At 30.1% G+C, this 15,543-nt stretch overlaps 1 protein-coding gene across 2 annotated transcripts in view; it reads right to left on the bottom strand.

The window, feature by feature from the left end:
- Positions 1 to 13,147, bottom strand: part of LOC118648776 (probable medium-chain specific acyl-CoA dehydrogenase, mitochondrial) — a 16,587-nt gene extending 3,440 nt beyond the window's left edge. Inside the window, exons 1-6 of one of the 2 annotated variants that reach the window (XM_036295193.1) lie at positions 12,404 to 13,147; positions 11,837 to 12,063; positions 10,821 to 10,995; positions 10,543 to 10,741; positions 2,218 to 2,353; positions 1,961 to 2,039 (exon numbers count right to left, since the gene is read on the bottom strand). In XM_036295193.1, coding sequence (XP_036151086.1) covers positions 1,961 to 2,039; positions 2,218 to 2,232 — 94 coding nt within the window. In that variant the 5' untranslated portion in view covers positions 2,233 to 2,353; positions 10,543 to 10,741; positions 10,821 to 10,995; positions 11,837 to 12,063; positions 12,404 to 13,147. Of the gene's footprint in view, positions 1 to 1,960; positions 2,040 to 2,217; positions 2,527 to 10,542; positions 10,742 to 10,820; positions 10,996 to 11,836; positions 12,064 to 12,403 lie in introns of those variants that run through there. The other variant, XM_036295194.1, reaches the window with a different exon arrangement.
- Between the last annotated feature and the right edge of the window lie 2,396 nt (positions 13,148 to 15,543).

Here is a 15,543-nt window from a genome sequence, read left to right as displayed (position 1 = left end):
AAAATGTACAGGAACATTTTTCGTTAATTTAAATATGATATATACCCACATAGCACATGATACCATCAGAATATCCTGTACTCATACTGTGAACATACGTACCGTATATAATGTACTGAGAATATTCTTATAATATTTTCTTTAATATATCATTATTCGTATATTATTAGAACGGATCTGTTATATCTAAATTAGTATATTATTTCTCGTTCATTCTTAGAATTTACTTTTGCAATCTAAATATCTTTTAATGTTTAAAGCTTATTTTTAGTGTCAGAAAATGTAACATTACCAAAAATGACGAAATAATTTCTTTATTTTGATTACTGTACTGTAAATATATATACCGTACATAATATAGTGAGAATATTGTAATAAGATCTATTTTATATGTACTAGATATATATGTATATCATTATTCCGCAGCAGCCGCGAATAGTTTGCGAGATCGCTGCTAGACGAGGGCACGGCGCTTCTCCTTCTCGTGAGAAAACACCAAAAGGCTTATAAAAGAAAATCACCTACAGCAACAAGTTATCTCTCGATGTGTATAGTGAGCTCAATAGGTTTATCTAACAGCAAAGTGTAGTATCATTTTTGCACTCAAAGAGAGTCCCTTGGGCCTTGAATAGAGCTTCAGAGAATTGAGAAAATATAAAAATAAAATTTTAACCCTTCATCTTTGGTCTTATGCAGTGGCCAGGAAGGAGCGAGAAATACTATAGCTACTTTCTAGATAGATTATATGTTTAGAGACTAAGATTCAGAAAGTTACATATACAGCTTGGTACTAGCCATTTTTTCTAGATAGATGCTAGACAGAATCTAGAAAAACTATTCAGAACCTAGCTATATGCAAGGCGAAATTTCCACGCGGGTATTTTCATTGTCATCGTCGTTATCACCCGATGCCCAGTTAACATAATATACCGTGCACATTTTATCATTGGTTCTACGTTGATACTAGTGATATTCCTGGTATTTACTGCAAAACATTCTCAGTATATTCTACGAAGCAGAAGAAGGCGGAAATAGGAATGTACTCAGTATGTTCTCAGTACGTATCTCGAATGTTCTCAGAACTTACGCAATGTACTGCTGCAATATTCTTCGAACATTATTAGCATCTACATGTGCTGTATGGGTATGAAATTATTTGTAAGTACGTATAGCTTTTATTTATTTAATATAATATAAATGTGCTTGTTCAATATTATCACAAAGTTTCTTACAAAAATAAAATTAATTACAAGATGTATATTTAATATCTAACTATTAATATAAAAAAATTATTTAAAATATCATGAAACACGATAGTCCTGTAGTTAATATAGTGTAAACACTAAATTATATATCTTTATGGATATGTACATATTTATTTTTTAATATATCTACTAGAAATATTTTTTTAAGTCAAATATGAGGTAAAATTTTCTATATATAACATTTCACAATAGTATATGTATATAAATAAATAACATATATATATACTTTATATTCAATGTATTTATGCAAATTAAAATAAAATGTAATAATATTTTTATGGAAAAGCTAAATAAATATAAACGTAATATATAAATGTTTTATCTTATTTAAGAAATTAAATATTGTCAATCTATAAAACACCAGACAAACAAAATAAAACAACAAACAAATAATAAAACATACTTTTCTCTATTTGCTAACATATTTAATTTATCTTATCTTTCAAATTAATTAAACATTTATTTATAATTGTACTTATATAAGTGTATATGTGTGTGTGTGTGTGTGTGTGTGTGTGTGTGTGTGTGTGTGTGTATGTGTGTATATGTGTGTGTAGAGTATAGTAATACTTTTATAAATATTACATTGGTGCAAACTTTTAGATTTCTTTAAGATTTTTATTTATTCTGATTTATTCTTTAAGAACATGATTTCCTATATTTTATATTAACTAAGATATTACAAATATACTAACCAAAAGAATATCCTTGCGCAGATTCGGCAGCTGCTGAGAAGGATCGTGCCATTTTTTGGAACATTTTTGGACGAAATATCTAAAAAAATTATTTTACAATAGATGTTTTAACACTTGAATAGTTAACTTAAATCATATATAGTATATTAGCTATCATTATCTAATTGTAAATATAACATAGAGTATTAAAAAAACTGCACAATATAATTTTAATAATCGAACAAACTTGAATAATAGATGTTTTTTTTGCTCCTTACCTTTCTGAGCATCATTGTGTATTGATAATACTTTTTCTAAACAGAATAAAAGACTGTAACACGTTCAAATAATGTTGTTTTCGACAATGACCTAGTTTACACCCAGCCGTCCAATCCCGATTCACTCCAAAGTGAACTGTATTTAGGGAACGTTTACACTGGATTGATCTTACTCATAGCAAGAGCGGAATGAAAGTAAGAAGTAAGATAACCCATTCACACCCAAGAAATTTCACTTCTCTCCAGAGCTGTGATGCGATTTCAAGCCCGGACACGCTCACGCACACATCGCACTCATCCTATCCGTGAGGCACGCGCGCTCGGCTGCGATTGGCGTGAGCCGTCGCGCACTCGGCTACGTTCGCGGCTGAGTTCGTCCCTTTCTCCTCTGCCTCTTTCCCAATATAACGTTCTGACTCCGAGCTCCGAGGCGGTCGCCGGCGTCTAATGCTTTTTTCGAAATATGTTTATCGCGCGAGCGCCCCGGTTCTCGCGACTATTACGATTATAATTCTAAAAATAAATAAAAACAATTTAATTGATTGTAGAACAATTTTCACATTTTAACTGCATTTAATAAAAAAAAAATTATTTTTAATACGGCAACATATTTGTGCCTATATTTTTGTAAACAACACTTTTAACTTTTTTAATTTTAAATTTTAATTCTTAATTTTAGCTAGATATTTTTGAAACACATAAACATAAACTTGTTAATTTTTTTCCAAAGTTTTACAGATTTATTTGTGTAAAAGAAAAGATTTTAAAAGAAACAATTATTTAAAAAAATACGTTTTCTCATAAATGGCATTATTTCTTTGTTATTTCATGTAAATTTAATTTACAAATAAAATGTTGAATATATTTTATGGTTAATTAAATAAATTATTTAATTATTTAAGCAAAGCGCGCTTTGCTGTTATATGAGTTATTATTAATTTTCATAAGAATTGAAGATTAAGAAAACCTTTGTTTCTTCGATAATTTTACAAACTTCCATAACTTTACAAAATTAATGTTGGGTAAGTTAAAATATTTTTTTTTACCAAATCAAATTAAAATTAATAGTTCTTATTAGATTAATTTTCTCAAATTAAAAATTGCATAAACGAAAAACTGACTTAGTTAAAAGTTAGGTTAAATTAACTCAAGGTAAAATTAACTTTGAAAAACATTATTTATGTTAAATTAGAAAGCCATAATTTATTTAAACTAGATTATTGAAACAATTATAATTAGATTAGATTTTAAAATATATTCAACATTTTATTTGTAAATTAAATTTATAAATTTTCAAAACCTTGGAAAAAAGTTAATAAGTTAAAATTTATATATTTCAAAAATATTTAATTAAAGTTAAATTTTATAAATTGAAAATTTAATATTAATAAAGTAAAAAGTCATTACCTTTTTAACTTTATTATTAACTTTTAACTTTTAATAAAATATTTATAAAATGTAACTTTTAATAAAATATTTATAAAACATAACTATTTAACAATTTGCGAATGCATGCGTATTGCAACGGTAAACAGTAGTTAAATATTTTTGTTTTGTTTGTAGTAATATATTTTTTTATTACGCACTTTTAATTTAAGTAATTAGCTTAAATATTTATTATTAATATTTATAATTAATACTTAAATTAAAAGTGCGTAATAAAAAAATATAATAGAAACAAAACAAAATATTTAACTGGGGTAGATGTCCCAATTACTGCCACCTTAAGCTTATAGCCGAACTTTATTAAACCATTTTGGGCATTGCTGAAGCTAAAAAAATGTTTCACTTTTAATCATAATATTACTTAATAACTCTATTATCATAAAAAAAATTATTATGCATTAAATATAAATACTCAATTAATAATAAGTAAAAATATACAGAAATCTGCGATATCCCCATGATTGACAGCCGCTTTCGTATTACTGACACCCAAAATGCCAGTCTCTTTCACTGTGACCAGATAACTGCCAGTCCCTTTTATAGAGTCTCGTAGATGTCAGTTATACGTTCTTGTAACACGTACGTTTCTTATCCCGAACACTGACCGCAGTTTAACGGACAAACCAAAAAATATTGTCCCTATATATTGCTGTTAGCATTAATTATAATAATTTAAGATAAAATATCACCTATTTCATACATTATTTCATTAAAATGATTCTTATATATCTCATTATTAATTTATTTTACATGATCAATGTAGGTTATATAATAAAATTAGTGCCCTTTCTTTAATATGACTTTTGCATCGCCTCTTACTTACGTAATCGCACTTTTGATATAAAACCGAATTAACATTAATTTTTAAATATTAAGTCTAAACAAATATGTATCATTTGTTTGTTTTTCTATAAAATAAAGTATTAATTTAATAATAAATTTTTTGTTTAACACGTTTATTTACAAATATATTTTTTATCAAGTACAATAAATAAAATGGCAGTTATTAGGACACTGGCAGTAATTAAGACATCTATCCTATTGTATTTACAGTTGCAATACGCATGCATTCGCAGATTGTTAAATAGTTATGGTTTATAAATATTTTATTAAAAGTTAATAACAAAGTTAAAAAGAATGACTTTTAACTTCATTAATTTTAAATTTAAAATTTTTTAAATTTAACTTTAACTAAATAATTTTGTAATACATAAACTTTAACTTGTTGACTTTTTTCCAAAGTTTTAAAGATTTATAAATTTAATTTATAAATAAAATGTTATATATGTTTTATGATCTAATCTAATTATAACTATTTTAATAATCTAGTTTAAACAAATTATGACTTTCTAATTTAATATAAATATAAATAACGTTTTCCAAAATTAATTTTAAATTTAACTTGAGTTAATTTAACTTAACTTTTAACTAAGTCAGTTTTTCGTTTATGCAATTTTTAACTTGAGAAAATTAATTTTATAACCTATTATAGCTTTAACTTGATTTGATTAAAAAAAAAATATATTAATTTAAGGTTAGGATGTATGGTCAAATAATAATAAATTTTTTACTTTTTACATTTATGTCTCATACAGGAGGACATTGATAAAGAGACTTTTCTAAAAATAAATAAAAATAAAGTGGCACGATTAATCACAACAATTGGAGGAGTTCGCTTTTTTATAGAAAAAAGAAAACAATTGATAGACACATTAAAATTAGTAAGATAATAAAATTTTGTTTTTCAAGATTTTTAAGAAATTTATTTGAAAATGTAATATTTTGCTATTTTTACAGAAGGAACTGAGTGAAGAAACAAAAAGCAAATTTTCACAATGCAGTAGTGATATACAACCTTCGGTATGTATAACCCACACAGCAAAATTGATCCCGGGATCATCTCGATTTTATCCCATTTTTGTCCTGGCAAGATAAAACGTCTTATGGTTGTCCATAGGAGCTCTCAGTAAGAGCTCTCGTCCTGCTCAAGATCAATGCGGGACGGTTTAAAGATATCCCGTTGTAACAGCAAATAGACGAGCAAAGCGTACTCTCCAGAGGACATCCATAAGAGCTCTCAATAAGATCTCGTTCTGCTCAAGATCAATGCGGGACGGTTTAAAGATATCCCGTTGTAACAACGAATAGACGAGCAAAGCGTACTCTCCAGAGGATATCCATAAGAGCTCTCAATGAGATCTCGTCCTATTCAAGATCAATGCGGGACGGTTTAAAGATATCCCGTTGTAACAGCAAATAGACGAGCAAAGCGTACTCTCCAGAGGACATCCATAAGAGCTCTCAATAAGATCTCGTTCTGCTCAAGATCAATGCGGGACGGTTTAAAGATATCCCGTTGTAACAACGAATAGACGAGCAAAGCGTACTCTCCAGAGGACATCCATAAGAGCTCTCAGTAAAATCTCGTCCTATTCAAGATCAATGCGGAATGGTTTAAAGATATCCCGTTGTAACAACGAATAGACGAGCAAAGCGTACTCTCCAGAGGACATCCATAAGAGCTCTCAATAAGATCTCGTTCTGCTCAAGATCAATGCGGAATGGTTTAAAGATATCCCGTTGTAACAACGAATAAACGAGCAAAGCGTACTCTCCAGAGGACATCCATAAGAGCTCTCAGTAAAATCTCGTCCTACGCAAGATCAATGCGGGACGGTTTAAAGATATCCCGTTGTAACAGCGAATAGACGAGCAAAGCGTACTCTCCAGAGGACATCCATAAGAGCTCTCAGTAAAATCTCGTCCTACGCAAAATCAATGCGGGACGGTTTAAAGATATCCCGTTGTAACAGCGAAAGATGAGCAAAGCGTACTCTCCAGAGCACATCCATAGGAGCTCTTAATAAGATCTCGTCCTACTCAATGCGGGATGGTTTAAAGATATCCCGTTGTAACAGGGAATAGACGAGCAAAGCGTACTCTCCAGAGGACATCCGTAGGAGCTCTCAGTAAAATCTCGTCCTACTCAAGCTCAATGCGGGACGATTAAAAGATATCCCATTGTAACAGGGAATAGAGCAAAGCGTACTCTCCAGAGGACATCCGTAGGAGTTCTCAGTAAGATCTCGTCCTACTCAAGCTCAATGCGGGACGGTTTAAAAATATCCCGTTGTAACAGCAAATAGACGAGCAAAGCGTACTCTCCAGAGGACGTCCATAGGAGCTCTCAGGAACATAAAAATGTGACAATTACGACAATATTACACTTATTGAAACAATATATTAACAATATTAAAAATTATAAAAAATGACATCTAGTTCTTATTTTTTTTATTTTATTTTACCCAAACAGAGCAAACACAGATCTTTTTATAAGTTTTCATCATATTTCACATCTTATTTCGCATACGTAAAATTAATAAAAAACTGTAAAACTTTATATTTATTTATAAAAAAAAAATTGTAAGTTAACTATACATGTTTCATCCTTCTTACAACATCTATTAAAATGATTTATAAAAAATAATATGTAATGATAAACATGAAGTATTCATGGATCATCACGAAGCGTTAGATGCGTACGATCTTCAAAGTCAAGCAACGTCGGCGATGGTTCGCACTTGGATGGGTGACCGTTTTTTCCGGATGCAGAATTAAGCAAGATCTCCATAAGACATCGAGAGGACATTGAAATTTACATCTATAGTACATCCTTGGGACATCATGCTAGTTATCCCGCGATTGTCACGAGATCGTCTCATGGGATGCCTATAGGATCATAAATGTCCGCTTTTTTTTATCGCAGTAGGCCGATCTTGTTGACGTCCTAAAAACGTCAGCAAGATCGTCCTACTGCGGTAAAGGCAGTGGACATTTTTTATCGTATGGGCATCCCATGAGACGATCTCGTTACAATCGCGGGATAACTAGCGTGATGTCCCAAGGATGTACTATGGATGTAAATTTCAATATCCTCTTGATGTCTTATGGAGATCTTGGGCTATCGTAGGGACGTCTTTAGGACGTCAGCAAGATCGTCCTACTGCGGTAAAGACAGTAGACATTTTTTATCCTATGGGCATCCCATGAGACAATCTCGTTATAATCGCGGGATAACTAGCGCGATGTCTCAAGGACGTACTATGGATGTAAATTTGTTGTCTGGGTAATATACTTTTAGTTTAAAAAATATATATTACATATTATATACTTTCTCGGTATATATTATATTCATCAAGGCTTTTGTTTTAGTTTGATGGACATCGTATGCATCGAAAAATTATCCAATAGATGAATCATTAAATACAACATTAACTGAAGACTTTGATTATGGACATAACACTGACAAGCAGAGTACATCAAATAATTCATCAGATGCATCTAGTAACGATGAAGATAATATAAATCCTTTAATTAATAAATGTATCATTAGTAAAGAAAAAAAATTAAAGAAAAATAATAATGCTGAAAATGAATTTAAAAAAATTTCATACGCTATTAATCGTTCTACAGCAGTTCAAAATACGGTAATATTTTTATGCAAAATATTTTATACATATTTTGTTAATTTTATTAATTTTATTAAATATTCTAAACATATTTTTTTGTCATTTTTAATAGGATTTTAAAAAATTGTTACAAAACTTTGTTGATGGCTAAATTATTATAAAATTTTATGAATACCATGACATACTTGAAGCTAAACGTAAAAAATTAACTGATCTTATTACTTAATTTATGTTTCAAAAATCTGAAAACGAGACAGAAATGTATGTATATATAATATATTTATAAAATATTTAACTATCTACAAAAAATATTTTTATTCTATATTTATATCATTATATATGTATCTCATAAATCTTATAATGCTTGTAGAATACGTTTGTTGAATGCCAATTTTGAAATTTTATCTCAAAAAATTTAAAATTTGTTTCCAAATAAGCGACGGGCATTTTTGTAACAAATTTTTTTATTTTGTTACAAATAAGATAATTTTTTTAGTAAAACTTAAAATAAAAGCAAAACTTTGTAACAAAATAAAAATAAAAATAAAATTCTTTACCAAAAATACGGGTGTTCAGTAAAATACTTTTATTTTAGACAAGAAAACATTTTGTTGATACTAAACATTTTGGCTATCGATAACTAAATATATTTCAGATAAAAAAACCTTTTGGTTGTCGGTAATAAAATTTTGGTTTTCAATACTAAATAAAAAGAACCAAATTTTTTTGTTAGGACAACAAAATATTTGTTTGTTCCTATTTTTACCAAATTATTTGGTTCAGTCTACCAAATTTTGGTTGTGTCAAGAAAATTGTTTTTTCAGTATAATGTATGCGTTTAAAAAGATACCTGGTGAGGCGCGTTTGAGATCTCAGGCAGTCCCGCTTAATTCCATCTGTGCTTACAACAGTAATAGAGAAAGTGTGGGTTTGAAATCCGGATAAAAGTCAAAAGTATTTAAAGTTTTAAATGTCTTATATATAGAATGTTTACTAAACAAATTTTTAGAATCGTTACCCTCCACCCCCCAAAAAAATGGATATTAGTATGATCAGATGTAAAAATATATAATTAGATACGAAAAGATCTAATAATATGTAATCATATATAATCTAATCCGAAATTTGGCGCGATATAATCATGTATAATCATAAAAATATATAATTAAATATGGAAAGATTTAAAAATATATGTTTTTTATATGATTATATAATAGGTATTATATATGATAATAGAAAATCTGGAATAAAGACATTAAAAAATATTGAAAGGAATTCTCACAGAAATGTTCACGCGAAAAAACAATGGACGATGTTTTAAATTGGCTGTTGGTGTCGTCAGATCCTTTTATAAATTTAAGGAAACTGCCTCAAAACAAAGTGAAAGAATTATTGCCTGAAGCAATATAATTACTGTCGAAACCAGATTCGGATACAGAAATAACTTCTGATTATAAAGAGGATTGCGATTCCGATTCAGATTAATTAATTTTTATTTAATTTATTTTTTTATTTCAAATTAATTATTTAATTTGGACTGAATAATAATAATAATTTATATCTATTTATAAAAAATGTAAGAATAAACTCTTATAGCTGCACATAGATTAAAATTTTTTTTTTTAATTTAATTCTTAATTGACAAGTCCAAAAATTAATTTTCAGCCAGATCAAATAAGTATTTGATAGTTCGTTCCGCCATATTAAGACCGCCATTTCGTTTCCAGATAATTACACATTGGATTCGTAATCAGCGACCTCAAAATCATTGATTTATAAATTTTCAGCTAAATCGGATGAATATTTAATGATTCGTTTCACCATATTAAGACCGCCATTTTGTTTTCAAAAAATTACACATTGGATTCATAATCAGCGACCCCAAAAACATAAATTTACCAATTTTTGTGCATTTCTGATGATTCCTCGATTTATGGCCACGTTTTAGCCAAAATTCCCCACTGTGCGGCTACGCCCGCGCGATGAACATACTTCGAAAAAAGTATTAGACGCCGGCGACCGCCTCGGAGTTCGGAGTTAGAACGGAGTTAGAAGGGGCAGAGGAGAAAGGGACGAACTGGCCGTGAACGTAGCCGAAGTGCGCGACGGCTCACGCTGATCGCAGCCGAGCCAACCGAGCGCGCGTGCCTCACGGATAGGAAGAGTGCGATGTGTACGTGAACGTGCCCGGGCTTGAAATCGCATACAGAGCCGATTGTAATCAACGACCTCGTGAGTTGAAAAACTCGATAGCGTGCACGGGGGCCTCGTATGGAGAATCCGGAACTGTTCAGGCTACCGAGACGCCGGTGACGCAATAAGAAAACAGTAGAAAGATAGAAAAAATTCGGGAACGTATGCCGAGTGGCTTCCCCCCATAGAACTTATACTAATGAAAGGAAAAGAGAACCCGTATAAGTGTGTCCAAGAAGTGAGAAAAATAGTTCTGTTTCATTTCATATCAAGTTATGTTCTATCTATCCTTGTCGCACAGATGTTGGACACAGTTTCGGCATACGGCATACGGTATACGCTATTCCGCTTCCATTAGTGTAAGTTCTATCCCAGGTAGAACATAAGTATCATAAGGAATGCCTTTAAAACAGCACCTATATACAAAATAGAGATGAATTATGTTATTTATCTAAAAACAAAAAGTATTATTATTGAAATTATAATTAAACTTACAAATAATTGCTTCATGGAGCTTCGTATTTTCAAATTTTAGCTTCACTGAACCTGATCCAGAAAAATTTATCATACGAGCCAAAGAATTTTTTATAACTTTTGGCAGAATACGGCCGATAGTTGTATATTCATCGGTCTATTCATCAATTTTCATTAGGTTGTGAAAATAATCTACCTGAAAAAAAAAAATTAATTTTCAATGCCATTTTTTAATTATAAGTGAGCGCATGTTCCAAAGCTAAAAAAATTTTTATGAAAATGTAAATTTTTATAAAATTTATTTGTAAATATATAAAATAAAATAATGATAATAAAGAAAAACCCAGATAGGAAACCTTCGTAATAATTGTTGTATTTACAAAAGTAGAAATCATATTTTTTTTAAGGGATATTTTTTTAAGGAATTTTGTGATTATAAAATTGATATTAAAATAGTATGATGTTTCATGCATGCTACTTCAATTTTTTTTGTAAAATTTTCATTTTAAGTATGTTTGAATAATTATATTGTACAATTTCATATTGCAATATTTTTCTTTTGTTTTGCAATAACTTGCTTTATAATATTTGTTTTATAATTACAAAATTATTTTCTAAAATATATTAAGCAATAATTATATTGAGATAATTTTCCGCTGCATTACAATTGTAGCTACATATAACTACATATACTAATATATAATTACATATACTATTTATTTCGAGCATTAACTTTTTAAAGCACACATTTTTTATCACGTATTATAAAAATTAAATTTAGAACTTAAAATAATTTAAAAAAATAGAATTTTTTAAATTAGATTTACGATTATGACACAATATATCATACATTATATTTTAAAATTAAAATAATACCAAATTTGTTTGCATACCTTCCTGTATGGGAAATAAATATAAAATAAAGTTTTTATTGTAATGAAAATGTGTGTAGAAAAGAAACTAAAATATAGCTATTAATTTTAATTTGCCAACAAATAATATCACTATTACAACACGAGTAATAAGATTATACTTACTAAAGGATAGAAGTTATCATCGAAGATTAGAAACTGTTGAAATTCTACGAAAGCATCTTCATCCCTTAAAGGAAGTGCAGAAAGTCCTTTTGGTATAATAATTTTTTCTTCGTTTGGGGCTAGCTTGCGATAAATTCTTTGAAGCATCAGGATTACATGTTCTACTTTCCCATTCAGTTCTTCCTGTCTGTCTACTAAAACTTGGAGAACAGCAGCAACATGAGAATCTAAAATAAAGCAATATATATACAATAATCAAATAAAATCAAATAAAAACTATTTTAAAAAATTAAATAATGTTTTTATGTTAAATAAAACAAAAAATAATTTATCAATATTCAACAAAAATATATAATAAATTTTCAAGAAACAATCGAAATAGATAGCTAATTTATCTAATTGCGTATGTATGTTTTTCATCAATGATGACAAAGAAGCTGAAACATTAAATAATAACATGCTTTAATAGCCAAATGATATATTAGTATAATTAATGATAAAAATGAATTTCATTTACTAGTTAATAAAAAATTGTTATAGTGTTAAAATAACACAAATTACACTTACGACTTGGTTGAAGAGTTTCATGGGACGTAGAATTAATATCTTTGTTTGTTGAGATATTCTCAACAGAATTTGTTTTTATGAGATATGAGGATGTTTCATGTGTTAATTTTTTTCCACAGGTGAATTATTTGATGGTGGTTTGACAGGTAAATTATTGAAACACAATGGATTGTTGTTTACTGTAACGAATAATTAATTAGAAGTCAATATTCGATAAACTCGTAAGATTATCAAATTATACGGCGTCCTTCGTATCCCACGCACGCTTCGATGTACGGGGAGCGGGGAGCGCTTTCCCATTAGACTAGTTGAGTGACGAAGACAACACTTTACTACATATATGTAGAGTCCTATAATCAGAGAAGCGCGAACTCTATCTCCACCTTGCCACCCGCTGCCATCTTAGGATCGGACAGCCGCGTAGGTTGCGTATATGTGTTCTTACCATGATTACATGTGTGCATTTATTTACATTGTGTAACAACACACATATAAGTCACGTGAACCCGACCAATCAGAAAGTAGGAACAAGATCGCGCTTCTCTATTATAGGACTCTAACTACATATCGTTCTATCCCATAGAATAGAAGATGCGGACAGCTCCGCTTACAGAAGGTTGCCTCTATATTATATGTATATGTATATCTCTGTAGGACGAACCGGCTGCGAACGTAGCCGAGTGCGCGACGGCTCACGCCGCGCCGATCGCAGCCGAGCGCGCGTGCCTCACGGATAGGGGGAGTGTGACGTTTGCGCGAGCGTGCCCGGGCTTGAATTTCAAGTCTTGAAATCGCATCACAATGGGCTTGACGGTCACCTTAAGTCCATACAACTCGTGCCATGAGACACCGGCTCACGTACCTCTCAAAATCTCCTCCGTGATTACCACAATCTAGAATAATGAAATCTAGGAGAAAAATCTTTCATCGGTGACTTTACCTCACACGTCCCCTCCCCCACGCTTTCACAATCTACATAGAATTAAACTATATGTTTACGTCCACAATCCGAACGTTCTCCCGTAACAGGAACGTTAGAAAATACATCGCGCCGTCGTCAGAATAACATATTTCTGTTCAGCGTCCTTCGCTTGCGCTAACATCTGTCTGAATTTTGCAACGGTTCCGAGACCAAAATACTATACATTATCATCGTAAAATAAAATCGATTAATATTATAAAATATCACAATATCGAGACAAAAATGTCTTTATTTTTTGAAGGGTAATTTTACTTTTTCAAAGCGTTTTTGAGCACTAACTTATTTTTTAATTTATGTATTTACTCGCTGTAAATATGACCGATTTCTTCGTATTATGTGTTTGATGTAATAAATTGTTAAACGAGATAGAGAAACAGTAAATTAAATTTAATACTTGCTTGATTATGTTGTAGTTAAAACGTAGGCTCAATAAGTGGTAAGAGGACCAACGATTTAAATAAGTGCGTTATTAACCATGGACCGTCATATTACCGCCGTGAAATTCGTTGCGGACACGATCGTCAATGTACTTGGAAAAGCGATGATAAAACGCTTACTTTTCGGATCTACACGACTTTTCTTATAAGGGATTATTATTATTAATCGTATAATTTACAGATAAATTATTTAATATTTACTTATTTTTTACACTCGTAAAACGAATGATTTATCATCGTCTCAATATGCAGTATATATTTTATAGGAAACCGTCACAGATAACTTTTAAAGATCTCTAATGTTGAATTTATATACTGAACAAGAACTATGTCTTTTCTTAAAACGAAATTTCGTATTTTGGATTTTGTATCGCGATACCTTCTATCATAGGACACGTAAAATAAAAAATAAGAAGTTTTTTTATACACAGTGCTTTCTTATACAAATCGAATCCTTTTGATTGATCTTAGTCAGTACTTAGATGGTTCAGTCGTTATTACGATCTACATGGTTATCTTGTGTGCAAGTCGCATACTTGCGTATGTATAATACTCGAGCATCTCACGCTTCGCGTTCACTTGGCACGGCACTACCACCGTGTCCTGTGATGATATGTATACATAATTAGGTTATTTCTTTGTGTAGTAAAACATATTCTGTTTCAGATTCACAATGGTACTTGCGGAATTAACCGGAACTTTTTTTTGCGTTAAGCATTATATATTATTATAAGTATGTGATTTTCAATTTTTGGTACACAAATATCTCATCATTTATTTCTGAAAAAATACAAACAGGTATCTCTAATATTTATTAAAATATTTTCGTATACCCACATAGAAATGAAACCTCCAGTAGACGTCTAATGGACGTCTGCCATGGAAGTTTAAACTTCCAGTGGACGTCCATTAGACGTCCTATATAGAGCCATTAGAAATCCACAGTTCCGCACTGTGGACGTCTATTAGACTTTCAATAGAGGTCGTCAAAGAGGTCTATTAGACGTTGTGTGGATCATTAACAGAGGCTTCACGGAGCCTCGATGGATGACTTACGGACGTTTCGTGGATCATTAATAGAGGCTTCACGGAGCCTCAATGAATGATTGACAAAATAAAAATTTAAAATAAAAATTTTATTTCTTTTAAATTATTTTTATCAACAGTACATACTAAATTTAGGACAAATTTTTATTAATTAATTAAATTTAAATTAAATTATTTTATTTTATTCTTACTTGCCTCTGGTTTTGAACTCGGGACCTTAGGATTACAAACCTTGTACTCTATCTGCTATGCCAATTTGACTCATCGATATGGGTACTTGTTATTGTCTACATATACACATATGTTATAAACTGACGCAATTATATTATTTTTTATAAAAGCAATTAAATTTTGCAAAACATTAAAAATAAATAGCATTAATTTATTTACTTATTAATTTCATTGTTAAATTTATCTTTTTCCATAACCTTAATAATTTGATGGAAATTGCGATCTATTTAGCATTAATACTTTGAAGCGTTCAAATGGTTAATTAGATAATTTTAACTATATAAATCATATATTTCAAGAAAAATTAAATAGTTTATTATTCTGTTTTTGTATTCAGTACATGATAAATTTAGATTTTGTGCATTTTTTTGTGCGCAGTAATTGTAGACAAACTGTTATTTTGGAAAACATTATCTTTATGATAATTTTTTTAAATATCAAAT

This window comes from Monomorium pharaonis, unplaced genomic scaffold (assembly GCF_013373865.1).
Source record: "Monomorium pharaonis isolate MP-MQ-018 unplaced genomic scaffold, ASM1337386v2 scaffold_683, whole genome shotgun sequence".
NCBI lineage: Eukaryota > Metazoa > Arthropoda > Insecta > Hymenoptera > Formicidae > Monomorium > Monomorium pharaonis.
Note: the sequence above shows the minus strand (reverse complement) of the source record. Positions and strands in the feature narration are given on the sequence as shown.